This window comes from Diadema antillarum, unplaced genomic scaffold (assembly GCF_040938485.1).
Source record: "Diadema antillarum isolate AM-2024a unplaced genomic scaffold, OU_Dant_1.0 seq00000382_RagTag, whole genome shotgun sequence".
NCBI lineage: Eukaryota > Metazoa > Echinodermata > Echinoidea > Diadematoida > Diadematidae > Diadema > Diadema antillarum.
Genome location: NW_027271380.1, coordinates 2,907,648 through 2,924,768, shown reverse-complemented (window position 1 = coordinate 2,924,768; position 17,121 = coordinate 2,907,648). Strand labels below are relative to the sequence as shown.

The 17,121-nt window shown below is 40.1% G+C and overlaps 1 protein-coding gene across 1 annotated transcript in view; it reads right to left on the bottom strand.

Moving 5' to 3' along the window:
- Positions 1 to 5,144: 5,144 nt before the first annotated feature.
- LOC139731614 (RUN and FYVE domain-containing protein 2-like) overlaps positions 5,145 to 17,121 on the bottom strand; it is a 57,824-nt gene continuing 45,847 nt past the window's right edge. The window contains exons 14-15 of the mRNA XM_071642504.1: positions 13,439 to 13,565; positions 5,145 to 6,151 (exon numbers count right to left, since the gene is read on the bottom strand). Coding sequence (XP_071498605.1) covers positions 6,008 to 6,151; positions 13,439 to 13,565 — 271 coding nt within the window. The 3' untranslated portion in view covers positions 5,145 to 6,007. The remainder of the gene's footprint in view (positions 6,152 to 13,438; positions 13,566 to 17,121) is intronic.

The following is a 17,121-nucleotide window of genomic DNA, read 5'->3' as shown; positions in this document are numbered from 1 at the left end:
GAGTCTGCTGTTTTAGAATATGGTCTTAACTAAAAATTCATGTCTGGCGACTTTTTGTTTGTTTTGAGGTGCAGGGTCACATATACACGATGCATGCTCTGTGTGTATATTATGTGTATGCTATACACACATAAATGTATACATACACATATGTAAGTACACAATTACTTGATTAATTCATTTTCTCGTATATAGTAACCTCAGCCAAAAATCTTTTGTTCATCATATATCAATTCCACTGTAAACACTATGTAGTGAAGAAAATGGGTTTGTGGGTTAAACAGGAGTAACAGTTCCTCATGTGTTGGGATGAGACAATCTTTAGAGTCAGCGGACTGAGCTCTTACTGCCATCAAACTTGCTTTGGACTTGTAGTATAGATGATGCATTCTCATCCACACTTTTCTTCTTCTTCTTCTGTATCTTTGCTTTGTTTTGCATTGACTCTTTGTAATGTATCACAAAATACTGTCCAGAAAAACAAACTGGGTGATAATGCTTACTTTCTACCTGGAAACATGTTACACAAAAACAACTTCAACTCCACATACAAGGCTTAATTGTTCTGTGTTACTTCAGTTCCACATACAGGAATGTGTGCACACACACACACACACACACACACACCAACACACACAAACACGAACACATTTACATATTGGTCGATACAATCACAATCTAGTATCTTGTATAGGCAAGGCCTATTTATCAATTTCCTCTGTCTTTTCCCACCCCTCCCCCCCCCAAAAAAAAAAAAAAAAAAATCATCTACACAAATGAACATAAATGATTCTTTTACCAGACGTTAACAGACAGCCAGTCAGTGCTTAAATCAACATTTATCAATTCCACAGGATTGAGCATGTCATGAGAAAAGCATCAACAAAACAAGGCTGTATGCTGACTACAGCCATTTTACTTCATCCAGCACACACACATTTTAATGCCAGCCCTTCATAGCACTGACAAACTTGTGGCAGTTATTTCAACATGCATCCATGAAATATATTTATACACTGTATATAGTTACATAAAAGCGATCTGCGCAAAATGCGTGATATAATCATATATACTCTTTGATTATGCGTACGGAAAAATACAACACCAGCCAAAACATTTCTTGTGTCTGATCAGAAACATCCATGACTGAGCAACAAATATTGAATCAAAAGATTGAAGTACAGTAGCAAAAGTATAAAATTAAAATAATTTTGCATGTCTGACTCACTATACTAATATCCGTAAAAACAAATACGTATTTTAACCCATTGAGGACGAGTCCCGAGTATACTTGGGCAGGTGTCTATGGGAAATGCGTGCTGTAGCAAAATCAGTCAACGGGTTAATCAAGAAACTTCTTTGTTGATACGTCTCTGATTGCTACCTACACTTAGAGTGATGCGCTATACAATCTGCTCTGTATAACTTGCCAATGAAATGACTGTGTGAGATACAAAGGAAACTAAACAAGACTTGTGTAATTTTTTTTTGAAATCCCAACAATGCAATGATTTCTGCCTACTGTCAATAATTTTACTTCTAATATACAGTCAAACCCTGTCTTAGTGGCCACCTCTTCATAGTGGTCACATTCCATACATAGCCACTCAAAAATCCCCCCAAGGAAAATCCATGTTAAAGACCCTGTGTATAGTGGGTGCTTGTCTAGCATGCCAAGATATTTTGTATCCCATAGTAGATTTTCAACTGTATATAGCGGCCACAGATCCACACGCAGTCGATAATTTAAGCGTTTTTTCTGCCTTACAGTCAAGGCTATCATGCATGGCAAACAGGTAAATGATCACCACCACTGCAGTCACCCGCCATTCAGGCATAGCAATGCACTCGTGAAAAGCCTGTTGTCTGCATATTGGGGTGCAATATTGCAATCAACAAGGACATGGTTCAATGTATAAAACATGTTCGCACTTTATACACGTACATACACATGTGTGCACCTAATACCTGTATACAAAGATGATACATGCATATGCATGTCATACACATTAATTGTTGGAGAACCTGTGTATAGTGACCACCTGTACATAAAGGAGACTCTTTTGTTTCCCTTAAGTCTGTGGCCACTATAGACAGGTTTGGTTGCATCTCATGTTTTATGCATTACCAACACCAAATTATCTGTGCTCTTAAAACAAGTAAAACTACTCTCCCTGTGCATAGTTTGTTGACCTTCACACTTGACCACTTCAGCCGATATCTGACCACAATGTCATTCCTTGCTGCCTGCATAGTCATACCCTTCATCCTCGTCAGTTTGAGGGCTCTTCGTCATGATTGGTTTGCAACTGGATGAAGCTCGCTCAACAGCCACTCACACGTGGTGTCTCACAGCTATCTTGCGAGTTCACTGATTCATTCATTGCTCATTGGCATCTTGTCAGAATTAGTGGCACTTTTCAAGATGTACATGTTTGAGGCCTGAAAGGTTCATGAAATACATGAACGCCTACAAAATGAGTCATTCAAACTGAAAGGAGTTCATTGACCCTATCATTTATAGTAAAAAAAAAAGAACAGAAAATTGAGGAAAACTAGAAATGTTGCTATAGTGACTGGTTTTATGCCTCCCCTATATCGCATTATTCTCCCAATAGGTCTACAGTACATCTTGCCAATTTAAGACAACAGTTTAACATGATTGGCAAATCAATTGAAATTATTTCAGTAATGCTCGAAACCTAGTGATAGTGAGCCTCCTCTAACAGGCATGTATCTTCGTTTGCACTCAAAGGCATGCACCTGGTCCAATGGTGTCTTCTTTTGAAGAGTTTCAAGGTATACATGATAGCCAGTTTGAGTTAATGAGTTTCACAAATTAGCTGCAGTCACACAAAAAAAAACTTCGAGAAGTTCAAGTTCTCGAAGATTTGCCAGCGTGACCACAAACTTCCAGAAAATTTCTCGCAAAACTTTTGTTTTGTGCAGTCTGAAAGCTCACATATGAAAACTTAACAAAGTTTGTCACTCACATGACTAGTCCACTGCCTGTCTGCATAGGTGCCTCTGAAGCTCACACTCATTGGGATGTACGTGTGTCCATTGTTAATGCTGTTGTGTTAAAGTTGTTGTTCTTTGTCCTTGTAGTGCATACACACCAGTGACCCAAACCTTGAGAACTGAAACTTCGAGAAGTTTGGCTGCCAGTGTGAACGCATATATGCAAATTTCACGTAATGTTCTTGAGGTTTAACATTCACAAGTTTTGACAGTATGACCGCAGCTATAGACAACTAACAGAGAGCCCTCAAAACATAAAGCTCTTTGTCCCTGTACCTAAGAGAAAAACGTAATTATACTCATTTTCAGCAGTCACTATTATAATTATTTCGCTCTTGGTCAAAGAGTGCAAGTGACCTTCAGTGTGAAAGACAAACTGAATGGCACAAATTTCCTGTGGTGAAGCATAATGTAGCACTCGGTGGACCGAGCATGAATCATTTGTCCAAACTTTGAGGGACCTGCAAGCTGTGAGGCACTCCTCTTTCCTTTACGTGTCTAGTTGATCTGTCAGACTGACATGTGTTCAAATCGGCTGGAGACTTGTTTACAAATCAAACACCGTTAAACTAGGCATCAGATCCCTGAAGAAAAAAGACATTCTATCTTGTATCATTAAATTTGCTCCCCATAAATAAAAGAAAAGAAAAGGGAAAAAAAATAACCTCCTTGTTATTTTGAATTCAGGATAAGACTTGTGCCAAAAAAGTGGCGCAGGTCTCTTATTGCACGAGGATAATTTTGGCCATCCTGACTTGCACAATGACAGTTTTTTTTTCTCCTTCTTCTTAATAACAAAATCTCCTGCAGAGATTCAGACTGGCTTTACTGACTGTCATATCTAATCATTGTGACATACCATCCATTCTGTTAGCAAGATTCAGGAGTTCAGATGATCCTGATTTTTATGCAAACTGCTCACTTTGTTTGACTTTTTAAAAAGTCTACGCAAATCACAGACACAAAAGAATTTGCATATTCGAACCATTCAAGATCAAATTCAGCCAACATTTCTGTAACAGATCTTTAGGGGGAAAAAATGCATTTTTAATACTTCACTGATGCTTCAACCATGGCATCAGTTCCATTCTTTGCATTCTGATGAAATTTGGAATTGAAAGTGAGCAAACAATGACCAAATCTATATAACAGACATAAGGCAAGCCAAGAAGGAGCAAAGCTCTCTGGGATTATACGACAGTTTGTGACCCACTTGCATGTCCTTCATATTTGTGCCTCCACGCAGGGTTACATTGTAGTCGCGTTTATCGCGTCAGGCCAATGGGGACAACTGTAAAGTAACTCTCTATTCACAAATCTAGGTACATTGGTAGCCTACATCTTAAAGTGCTGCACCCCATTCATGTGTGGCATTGTTAACATCTGCGAGTGTGCGACTACATGTAATACGATCAATGAGAGCACATTTTGAATACTGTACGATGAATTTTCTGTGTATAATCCATTCATGTCATGTGGGTGGACAGATATGTGATACTACAGTACATTGGCGGTCGTACAATCTTGTTACAAGTGTGAACGGAGCTATCTCATTAGTGCTTGGTGTGTGCTGACATACCAGAGGCCATTTCTTTGTCGGCAGGCTTGATGAAGTGATTACGTTCGGCTTCTACAACTTAATAACTTATCAATGCTCCGTCCACATTAACTCTTCTAGGAGACTGCAAGGAATCTATTAGTCTTAGTATGGATAATCTAAGGCAGAGCCAAAAGTGATATTCATTGTTTCACCACATTTTCAACCTGGTAAGGAAACTCCAAAGGCTTGTGCTTTAAATCATCAATGTTTGAAAGGCCCCATACTGTCAAAGGGTCACTGTTTAGAACAAATGCTACACACATCTGTTGGTCACATGGTTTAAACCCTAGGCTGAGGGCTGCAGTCACATGTTCACATGATGGCTACTTGTAGGAATTTTTACTCACAGAGATGCCGAACCAGACTTTGGGACGTAAGGCTTACACAGTTTGTATGTCTGGACAAACCAATATTTCAGATTCTCAGGGTTCAATGATGAAGTGACGATGAATTCAAGCTGAAGTAATCACCACATCATAAAAGGGTAACATTCATGTGTCCACAAGGTTTTTCTCTCATACATATATCACCTCCAAGCATTGCAAACCATACCTCAAGATGATCTTGCTCATGCTTACAGTAGCTTGTGACAAATTCCATCAAGTCTTCGATATTCCTTTTTCTTAAACCTATCACAACAACACCCCAGAGTATTGCATACACAAATTATATCCAAGAGTCAAAGAGCTGCCCTCGCTAAAACTGTTTATGGCTCAAAGTAAAATGAAATTAATATTAAATCGTGACACTGTGGCCAAGAAGACGGTATTCGCAGGAAAGGAAGGTTGGTGTTAGTTGCGTGGCAAAACCACACGATTATGACACATACCAGCTACAATGTATGTACGTGAAACATGCTTTTGCAAAAGTTGGCATTTTGTCAAGAGATGATTTCACACTCAGTGTAAGCATCACTTGAATAAGATTACCAATTCCTGCATTTCTTCTGCTATCAGAGTTGTACATGGAATTTTCCTTACGTGCATCACTACTCACTGCCACGCTAGGCAAGCCTTGGGCAAACCCTGAACAAGCTTTGGGGAGTTTGCAATGGACATTCTCCCTTGGAGAAAACATGCCTATAATTGAGACCACATTGCAAAACCTAAGCAACACTGTTTACGATGACTGAATCGAAACGCGACAAATGTAGCGGCACAGAATCCCTATGCAGCTTTTGACATTGTGTGCTTTTTGTTTAAATTCACGTGGCAGAAGTACAACAACATGCAGCACATTGTCACAGACAGGGTGCGAAGTACGGAGAATTACGAACTGACATCGAGTTGCTTTGCAGGGTGGGCAAGACGTGACCAGGAGATAGCGAAAGAGAGTGAGAAAAAGAGAGAGAGATGTTGGTGGAGGTGGGCGTGTCTTCGTCCCTCCTCATCTGGAAGTCGCCGAGTACCGCTGGAGTAGCTCTGTGTGACAGTTGTCGCAGACGCGGACCGGTTTGGCAAAGGAGGGCAGGGGCATGAGGTTGTCTGAGCACGGCCCGCAGTAGATCCCGCCGCAGTTCCGACAGTGGTGCTGCGTGAGAGAAGGAGAGAGAGGAAGTGGATGAATGAAACCACGGAGTAGGTGTGAAAAAGTTTGATGAAGGAAAGGGAATCAGAAGGAACTTTAACTCCTTAGGTGCCATGTTATTCTGAGACAGCAACATAGTCATGCTTTGGGAAAATCTTTTTTTTTCAAATCTATGCAGCTTTTATAGATTTTTGTTATCCTGGACATTTAATGAGCAATGTCGTACAGAAAATGCCAAGCATTGCTTTGATGTAAATTGTATCACTAAGCCACAACTGTTCTTCTGTCAAATAACCAGTAGCTATACATATTGTAGAGGAATTACTTCTGCACACGAAACAGTGACAGAAACTTAGAATTTACTTGCAAATCCAGTCGGGAGCATAACTTAAGGGTCAATCACCATATAAAATGGAAGCTACATGGGACAGGAATGGAATCGCAAGAAGCGATTTCATTGTAGTGGCAATTTATCAATCGGTTTGGGCGGGTTTGTGCGTTTGAGCACAATATGTGAACTTGGCATGTCATCAACTGAGTCGGGCATGTGGATGTGGCACATAAAGAGTTAAAGAGAAGAAACTTTGGTGTAACTTGCTAAAAAGCCCTACCATTCTATAACATGTATCAGTTCGTGTACAATTAATAGGAAAATCCTGCATATAATCCTGAGCCTAGTATTGCATACAAAACTGTTGTGAGATAAAAAGCATCTAGAATGTAAGCAGCATTTAAAAGAATTGTACTAGACTACATACATGTACAAGTAGATTCACTATTCAGTATGAGGTAAGGCAGAAGGGCAACCAATAAGCAACACAAAAGTAATCACACTGATGACAAATTGTATTTTCCAAGACTCTGACATGCACTAATTGTGTAAGAAAGATGTCAACACAGGGATTCCTCTCTCCTGGTAATAATCATCACTGGATTCATTCGATGTTAAAGCTCTGATCCTTTCAAGGCAATTCTGTCTGGACCTTAAACTTGACATGATGTCTTATTTAAAGACACTTTCCCTCTTTCCACAACTCTTTCTATTTGAACCATATGTTATCAAATATCACGATAGCATGAGTCATATCGTGCCTAAAATAAACCACAGATGCAGCTTCGGTGGGGAAATTGAAACATTTTCGCAGTTTCCTTTTAGTTTTCTCTCGAAGATGAAGGCATCCTTTTATGATAGTCACCTTAAGACACACACAAACTTCATGAACTAACTGTGGCATGCTCACCATGAATGCAATCATGTGTCCAATTAGTGCAATGAGTCATTTGTTTAAAGGAATTGTCCACACTGATTTCAAATTGTGACTTTCAAACAGTGAGAAAAATCACAATAAAGTGAAAAATGACAGTTTCAATGTTGTTGGACTTCCAATAAGTGGTCAGTGATGTGTTAACATCAACAAAATTCTCAATTCCATAGGTAAATCGAACAAAGTATTATGGAAATGCTTCTCAACAATCTCACTGGTTAGTATATATTGCATAATTATGAAAATATTTTTTCATAATTTGACACCTACAATGTATGCTGCTGTATGAATCATGTCAATGCTGTATCATTACAATTCTATTATGAGATGTGATTTCTATTTGAATTCAACTTCCAAATGACATAATAGTACAGAATTGAAGCTGTGAGGTACCTCAACTGCTTTGCTTTTGTACTTTTTTAAAGAAAAATAATACAATCTCAATGAAAACTTTCACTGCCCTGTTTAATTGATCATAATTCACTCATACAAACTAGAACTATCACTGAAGGTGATCAATACCCCTGCTCCAGCAGCTCAGACTACTACGAAAAAGAATTGAACCGGGGTTTGATAAAAGGTTCTGTTTGTTTGTGTGTGTATGTGTATGAGTATAGTACCTTGTGAGTAACTGTTGTAGTTTGATCAGGTCTGCCATGCTCTTTTTTGTACATCCCAAATTCCTGTAGAAATCCCCAAACGTTTTGGTAAAATTGTGGTTACCATGGCAACGCTTTGTCTGGCAAACACAAAAATCAGGTCTCCACATCTATACCTCAATGCCATAATGTCCACCAAATTTGATTTCAATTGCTTCACAATCGTGGAAGTACTTCACAATACCAAAGGAAAAAAAAAACTATCAAAAAAAGTGTCTAGTAGACTGTACAGAGGTCAGCAACCTCAACATCACCTTTGACCCTATGAAAAACGGAACATAAAAAACACAAGGAGTCTAGATTTGACCATCATGTACCTCAGTACAAAATATGAACAATATCTGGTATATCTGTGATGAAATGCCATCTGCATGGCACACACAAGACACCCACCAAATACTAGTATGACTTTTGACCCTATCAAAGGCGGAACACTGGGAGCAGCGTTATAAAAAACAATAGGGTTCTATGTTCTACCATGATGCACCACCATACATTCAAGCTTTGAAGAAAACTGATTAAGAAATGTGCATGGAAGAGCACACACACACACACACACACACACACACACACACACAAACATGACATGATTGGCTGCCTTTGACCCTGTAAAAGGCAGAACATTGGGGGCAGCATCGCCAAAATTTACAAGGCTTCAGGTTTGACTAAGATAAACCACTGTACAAAACTTGAACAAAATTCATTCAGCAATGAGGATAGCAGAGCGCATGCAAGCACACCCTTAAAAATCAACCTGTTTTTTTTATATAAAGATGTAACAAGTAATTGTGCCACCACCAAAAGTTAAAGGTGGCTACGTTTTTTTGGATGATACATCTCCATACTGAATTTCAAGAACTTCAGTCAAGAAATGTTGCCAGTATCGCACACACAAATGTCACAGTGCAAGCGACAATGTAACACTGCTGAATCTAAAGTATCTTGCAGTACATGTACCGGGGGATACGATGATTAAAGAAAATATCAAAATACAGTCAACCTCGGATACCTCGAACTTGGATAAGCCGAATATCGCTTACCTCGAAGGCAAAATGAAAGTCCCGATTGTTCCTATGGAGTTTTTGTGTGTTAAAATTCGCGTAGCTCGAAAAAACTAACTCGAAGTTCGGTTACCTCGAAGGGAAATCTCAAGTCCCTATCTTAATTAACTTATTGTTTTTCCCAGCATGTTGCTCGAATTGAAATTGCAAACATCACTCAGCATTTCCTATGAAGCGCGAGTGGACAGCGAAGACATGTCACAAATCTTTTCACACTCGATTGTAAATATTATGAGCCCAGAATGATCGTGCGCTCAAAGAAATACTGAAGTACCCGGTACACAGCTGACAAGAAAAATCCCCAACACCTACTGTACCTACACACGTACACGGTGTGCATATAGCAGCCGTGCAAATGGAGTGCTTACAATAGCACTACGCTCTGCCCATCATCTTTCTTTGACCACTCTGTTTTGATTTGCGATCGTGATAGTCATGCCGTGCGCGTACATTTCTTAACCGTCGTGGCGCACCTGCGTAGGTGTTGACAGTTACATCTTTGGCATTAATCACGGTCCACTGTCCAAACATCAATCTCCCGCTAGTGTTTTTTTTTTTTTTTAACTTTTTTCCTTTCACGAAGTCTGTTTCATTAATTCTCCCCCGAGAACGCAAGCTCTGAATATTTTTTTTTCCAGCAATGCGATTATGAAAATAGTGTGGTATATGATCTGGAAGTATAGGCCTAGCATAATAAAGAATAGTGTAGATATGATTTAACAACAGTTTATTATGATAGATTTCGAAGTAACGGAATAGTACGCTGTACGATTTTCAGACAAAAAAAAAATCATCATGTATTTTACCCCTGTTTCTACTTGAATCTTTTTTGAGTTTTCGGTATTTTTCTTTTCTTTTCTTTTCCAGCACAATCGTAAAGGCCCCCTAAGATTGTTTCGCTTTTTTTTTTTTTTTAAACGCGAACAATCTTCTTCGGTAACTTGATGTTTATGATTACAGTAATAGCACTGTTCTCAGAAGCCATAGCCGGAATCTGATCTTGCAATATTACTCACTACTCAAGTAGCCCATCCTTCATGTACTGTGCTGCACTTATTCAGGGCTCGACACTTACAGTGGCCCGGGGCCACCAAAACGCACGTCGGGCCACCAAAAAAAGTCGGATGTTTGCCTTTACTTTTGGAGATGAACTGCGGTAACAATCAACCCCGAAAGTTGCTACAATGAATGTCAGATGATTGCTTTTAATTTTGGAAATGAACAGTAATATTCGACTCCATACGATACTAACATAAATGTCGGATGTTTGCTCATACTTTTGGAAATGAATAACGGTAAGATTCAGCTCTGTACGGTGCTTAAATTGATGTCAGATATTTGATTTTGCGTTTGGAAATAAACAAGGATAACATTCGGCTCCGAAAGATGCAAAAATAAATGTCGAACAATCCCTTAGACGTTCGGAAATGAATAACAATAGTATTCAACTCCATATGATGTTTGCTTTTATACTCGAAAGTAAATAGCGATAAAATTCGGCTCCAGAAGATGCTAAAATAAATTTCGAATGTTTGCTTTGACGTTCGGATATTAATAATAATATTAATCTCCGTACAATGATAATATGAATGCCGGATGTTTGCTTTTACGTTTGAAAGTACATAGCAACAACATTCAGCTCCAGAATAGGCTAAATAAATGTCGAATGATCCCTTTTACGTTCGGAAATGAATAACAATAATATTCAACTCTGTACGACGATTATATAAATGTCGGATGTTTGCTTTTACTTTCGAAAGTAAATAGCAAGAACATTCGGCTCCGGAAGATTCCAAAATAAATATCACAGTCATGATTGCTTTTACATTTGGAAGTGAATAGCTGTAACATTCTGCTCCATAAGATGCTAAAATAAATGTCGGATATTTGCTATTATACATTTCGAAGTTAATAACACTAACATTCAGCTGCGTTTGATGGTAAAATAAATGTCTGATGTCTGCCTTGACGTTCAACAATGAAAAACAGTATCATTCAGCTCCACTCGATGATAAAATGATTGTCAGATAATTCATTTCACTTTTGGAAGTGGACAGCAGTAATATTGGGCTCCGTATGATAGTAAAACGAATGTCGGATGTTTGCTAGTAAATTTGGAAATGAATAACAGTAATATTCTGCTCCGTATGATACTAAAATAAATAACAGATTGTTGCTTTTACATTTGGAAATGATTAACGGTATCAATCTGCTGACTGTGAGTGCTGCTGGTAGACACATGGAAGACCGGTGCGCAGCGGTGCGACATTGCCGTCGCTCCCTAGCTGTAGCTCTAGATGTTCTAGGTGAGCTACATGTACACCCATAGTTGTGCGAAATTGTAATAGTTTGCAAAGCTAAGACTGTGATTCTTGTGTTGGATATTGTGTAAGAGATGATGACTTAGAGAGAGAAAAGGAGGAAAAACGAATAGTGATCGAGGGGGGTACCTACGCCGACGCGACAATGTACATGCAGCATGCATGTTCTGCAACCCTGTCTTGCACTCGATTACGTACCAGTATTTTCTTTTTGTTTTTATGGTGATAAGTGATTCAATTGTCCACCAGAAAACACTGATGAAAGAAGAACATCGATTTTCATTCAATTCATTCACATTAAAGTTGATTCAAATCCAATTGACAAGCATACAAACAATCAGTAGGCACTGTAACAGATACCATGTTGAACATCGACAAACATCGGATAAGTCGAAGAAAATTCGACGTACGCGTACCTCGAACCAATTTCTTCAGTCCCGACTACTTCGAGGTATCCGAGGTTGACTGTATAATGATAACAATGCTACCATTGAAAATGATAGTTATAGCTTTTGATACCATGTTTTCCAAGCAAATCTTTAATAGTGCTTGTAGAAATTTACAACAGGGTTACTTTACAAAAAACTGAAAAGAGGCTTTGGAGGAAAAAACAACAACAACAAGGCTAAAGAGAAGACAAAGAAAAAAAAGTTTGAATCACATCCGCATGATGACATACAGACCGCTTGCCATGGTCTTCAAGGCACAATTAATATTACGTGCTCTCATGACAACCCACGAACATTACGATCGTTGATCCCCATCGTGCAATTCTGATATCTGTCCATGAAGCAATAGCTCGGAGTGATGTCTCTCGAACAGACGCCAATAAATCCATCTCAATTACATCGGCGAGGTGTCACATTTTTCCTTTCTTTTTCTTGTTTAGAGCTGATTAAGGGATTGTGAGGTGATATTTTCATGCCACACACACGTCTCACATTGTGTCTGTAAGCTGACATTTTCAAGGTGCTACTTTTGAACAGGTGTAAGTCGGGTTACTTCAATGAGACTGACAGCTTGTCAGGTACTTCACGTCTATTGGCAACACTCGATTTGATCCGCATCTGTAGGGGTAATACTTGCAGTCTGTATCAACAACAAAAAAAAAACGGAAAAGAAAGCACACGAACAAGACCTTGACAATGACGGCTGAATCATCCAGACTTAGTTGCAAACATCAAGCTTCGAACGCAACCTCAATTCATACGGGTGGACCTTGTGCCGAGAATAAATCGCGAATCCCGCCAGTGAGTGCGGTGGTCGTGCTCGCACAATCTCACCAGCGCCCGAGTCAAGGCAATGTAATCTGCCAATGTCTGCGTGAATCATGCAAGGTCACTCCAGGAATGAATAAAGGGCTTTTTACACTTGCAAATTTTTGCTAAGTCCCGTACCAACGGTGGGGCTAAGGGGGGGGGGGGGGGGGGGGCCTTAGCCCCACCGTTGGTACCGGACTTTCCTTAGCCCACTTTCTGTTTACACTTGTTTTTGCGAAAGTGGGCTAGCCCCACCGATAATCCCGTACTATCTGGCCCTGCAAAATAGCAGGGTTAGCACCGCAATTGCGGTGCCAAGCAAGCGAGTGTAAACAGAACGAAAAAATAATCCGGGGCTAAGCGATGGAGACGAAGTCCGACCCCCCACTGACCAATCAGAAACGAGGTAATCAAGTGCTGCCGGTGCGTGCGTGTACTTGTAAAGTGCACAGCGTAATCATGAATATTCATGTGGTTTGGAAAGTACGGGGCTGAGAAATACGAGTGTAAAAAGGTCAGTTTTCTCCCTAGCCCAGGACAAGAGCTTAGTACGGGATTTATTGGCGAGTGTAAAAAGCTGAAAAAATTGGTACGGGACTAACGATAGTCCTCGGTCAGAGAAAGTATGGGGTTAAGAAACACAAGTGTAAAAAGGGCTTAAGAGACAGGGGTGTCTTTTTTTTTTGTCTCAGTCACAGGAAAAAGTAAGAGAGGAGTGAACTGACCTTTCTCCTGGCCACTGAGAAGGGCTTCTGGCAGTGCATGCAGTCCCTAACGTCTTTGTCGTCCGCCCACACCCGTCCCTCTGTCGACTGCACCACCTCCTTCATATTGTCCATCTTCAGCTGTGATCTGCAAGGGTAATGATGAGGAGGATTACAATAATGACAGTAATGATGATGATAATGTTGGAAGATGGGAATATTGATGATCTTGATGACAGTAATGACAATACCATTATCAACATTATGGAACAGGTCGAGAGAATCCTGCAATCTCATTGGTTGAAAGCAATGTATCAATTTTTACTGGCAGCATGCTTGATCATTGGAGATAGATGCAGTAAACATATTGTTGCGCGTACACATAACAAAGAGTTCATGCACTCATTACATGTAGCAAGAATTCGCGCACTTTATAGCAAGAGATGTCTTACCGTACCCATGTAGACCGCATTCGCGCACTTGACAAGCATTCCCGCACTCCGCAGCAGATAGCTAGCCCTACATCAGTACCATGCATGGTTTCATCTATGGCAGGCCAAAAAGAGGGACTTGTAAATAGTCAGAAATACGATAAAACAATGGATTTCGGGCAATATCAATTTTGATACTGTTCCATAAAACGAATGATGTATACATCTTTTCGTGCATCAGAAGGAATTGTGTGCATGCAGTAACTATGGAATTTAGCCTAAACCCAATCGACTTCACCTCGTGGGTTAAGCATTGCATAATTACATCATGCACACAATATACAAATGCTGCACAGGATGGAAAGGATCGGTGTGAATTGAATGCGGAGTTTAACCTTGGAACTGTTTAAACTCATGAGCAGAGTGAGCAGGTTTTAGACTGTTCCAAAGTTAAACAAGAGCATCCAATTCTCACTGATCCACGAAATAGGCCTGTGCATCATTTGTATACAAAATGGGCCCGTAAATTCATGAAATACAGCCTTTTTCCCCATCATGTGTCCGATACACCAACAACACTATACAAGGCTTGAGCCACGCGTTCAGATTTTACCAGACGCATGGCCATGCGTTCCAATTTTACCGGACGCATGGTTCAGTTTGGGTCAGTAAAAATCAATGCATGACAACTGACCAATCAGATTGCAGAGATTCTAAAGTCCATTTTGAAATTCCCACTGACACACTCAGACCCGTGCATCATTTGTATGTCAGTGCCAAGAATCCGCTCAACACGCCTGGGTTCAGAAGGACATCATGGGTAGACTATAGTGCACACAGATGTATAAACAGGGCGAGATTTGAACCCAAAGCCTTCTGTCTAAGCATACAAAAACTTGTCCACGACATCACAATTTTACATAACTGCAGCAGCAACAATTACTGTATACATCACATATCATCTGTTGAGAATGAGAAGGGCGTTAAGTTGTCTCGAACTCTATGGGTTTCGTGGCAACTTAACGCCCTTATCATTCTCAACTGACGATATTTACACCACCTATTATTCACACATTATATACACCACGAGTCTAATATTCCTGTGAATAGGGACTTCCCGATGATTTCACTAGTATTTGGGATCTTGGAGTACAGTAATGAATGGACAAAGGTACGCACACATGTTGCATTCATGTCAGGATCTGAGTTAATATTTTTGTGTTTTGTTGTATTCACGATTAGCACCCAGCTCATGAAACTCTGGAAAACAAATACTTTTTTGAAATACATGGTGTATACAGTACATGGTTTAACATGCTTAACATGGATAACAACAACAAAATTACAGGCAGCAGGCATTTTTGATATCCCCTTCCACTTTCAGCGAAACTGGGTCTGTTTTACCCAGCGGTTACTGGCATCAGACTTGACATGTTTCGGTATTTAATACAAAACCACTGTACGCCCTATGCTTTGTACCGAAGGTGGCTGAGGGACTGGGAGTTTGGAGCCTGCAAAGCATTCCGACCCAACCACAAAGCTGATTTGTATCCACAAATCTGGCAAGACTCCATGCCTTCATGACAAAAAACATATATGCATACGCTCACACAGTCACCATTTGCCACCCCTTTTGTCCAACCACCCATTAACTCCTTTACAAGCACCTACACAGACGACAACAATATCTTTTGTATGTTCTTTGAACAGCTTGACCTAAAATAAAATGATTAATGCATGTATGCGAGTGCCACTATGATCTCAAGGAATAGGAACTACAATTTTGTTCTGCATCTCACAGCAAGTGCTGAGGAATTTTCTTTCTCATTGACCATTCCAGCAAAATTCTGTGCCTTCTTAAGATTGACAGACCTATTTCAATGAAACTCAATCGTTTAGAATCAGGTAGACCTCCAGCACAATCAGCTAGTCATCACTGCTCCTCATAAAACTCACCAAAGTGTCTGTGGCTACCCACGCTAGACTGGGCGTGCGTGCATGTGTGGGGCGTTGGCTAGCGATAATTTGCGTGTGTGTCTTTCCCTGCCTTACTAATATCCTCCCTGTATCACCCCACTCTGCAAGCCAGTGTCTGTAAAAACACAATTTGCCAAAACCCATGCAAAAGTGTGACACTAATTGCTACCTTTAGCGAGTAAAAGTTGATTGCTTGCATGAAATTTCTTGGTGTCGAAGGGTTAAATCTAAGGCTCTCTTGACGTCCCTCAACACTCTGTTATCTCTCACTCAATCTCCCCCTTTGGCATCTGCAAATCTGATCCCAATATGGCTTGCAGATTTTTCATGGGCGCTGCGCCAAACCATGAAGTGTGGCCATGGGAAATAAAAAAATTCCACGAATTTCCTCTCATTTCCTCGCCGCACTCAAGCACATATTGGAGTTGACTCGAGCGAAACATTTTGAGTCTCTGAAGTAAATGAAGCAACGTAAAAAAGGCGTCAAATGATGTCACGCATTTTGCTCGTAGAGTGTGGAATGCCAACACTCCTCCTGAATTCCATCGCACACCCCCCTGGTGCTCTGTAAGTGAAGGTAACTATTTCTGTGAGTCAAACCAAAGTTGTAACACGTGCAAACTTTGGAATGGTTACGTGTACACAGTGCATATCAAATCTCCTCTTCCTAATCTTCCTTCTCCAGCTCCTTTACTTCTTCTTCTTTTTATTTATCTTCTTTTGCTATATCAATTTTCTTCTCCATCTGCTCCTTTGCCTTCTTCTTCTTTGTCTTCTTCTTCTATTCCTCCTCCTTTTAATCCAATTTAGATGAAATTTTCACTGCTGTGCAGGTAAAATGTCACTCTTTTCTTTTCAAGTCACTTTTAATTTGTCTGGAATTCCCCTTCAGCATGTTGTTCTTGTGGCAAACTCAGATTTATGTAGCCACGTCTAGAATGTTTGTGTACGTAAGGTGGGTGACCATTGCATTAGCACAGACTTTGCACGTACAACATGCATCTATCATGGAAGTAAATGTGGGTCTTGCACGGCAACGCTAACATCAGCACCTTATTTGAAATGACAAGAAATGATAATCCCTAGTGGCTAGTGTTGGCCAATGGGGAAAAAGCATGCAAATGGCCAATAAAAAAAGGGGGAGTTCGGTTGAGCAGACGACATTCAACACTGAGCCCAGCACCAGCAACCGGAAATACGTCATAATTTTGTGGTCAACCTCCAAACGCCAACTGATTTCAAGTTCGGTTTTACCGCTGGTGCTGGTGCTGAGATAGCACAAGCACTAGCACTAGC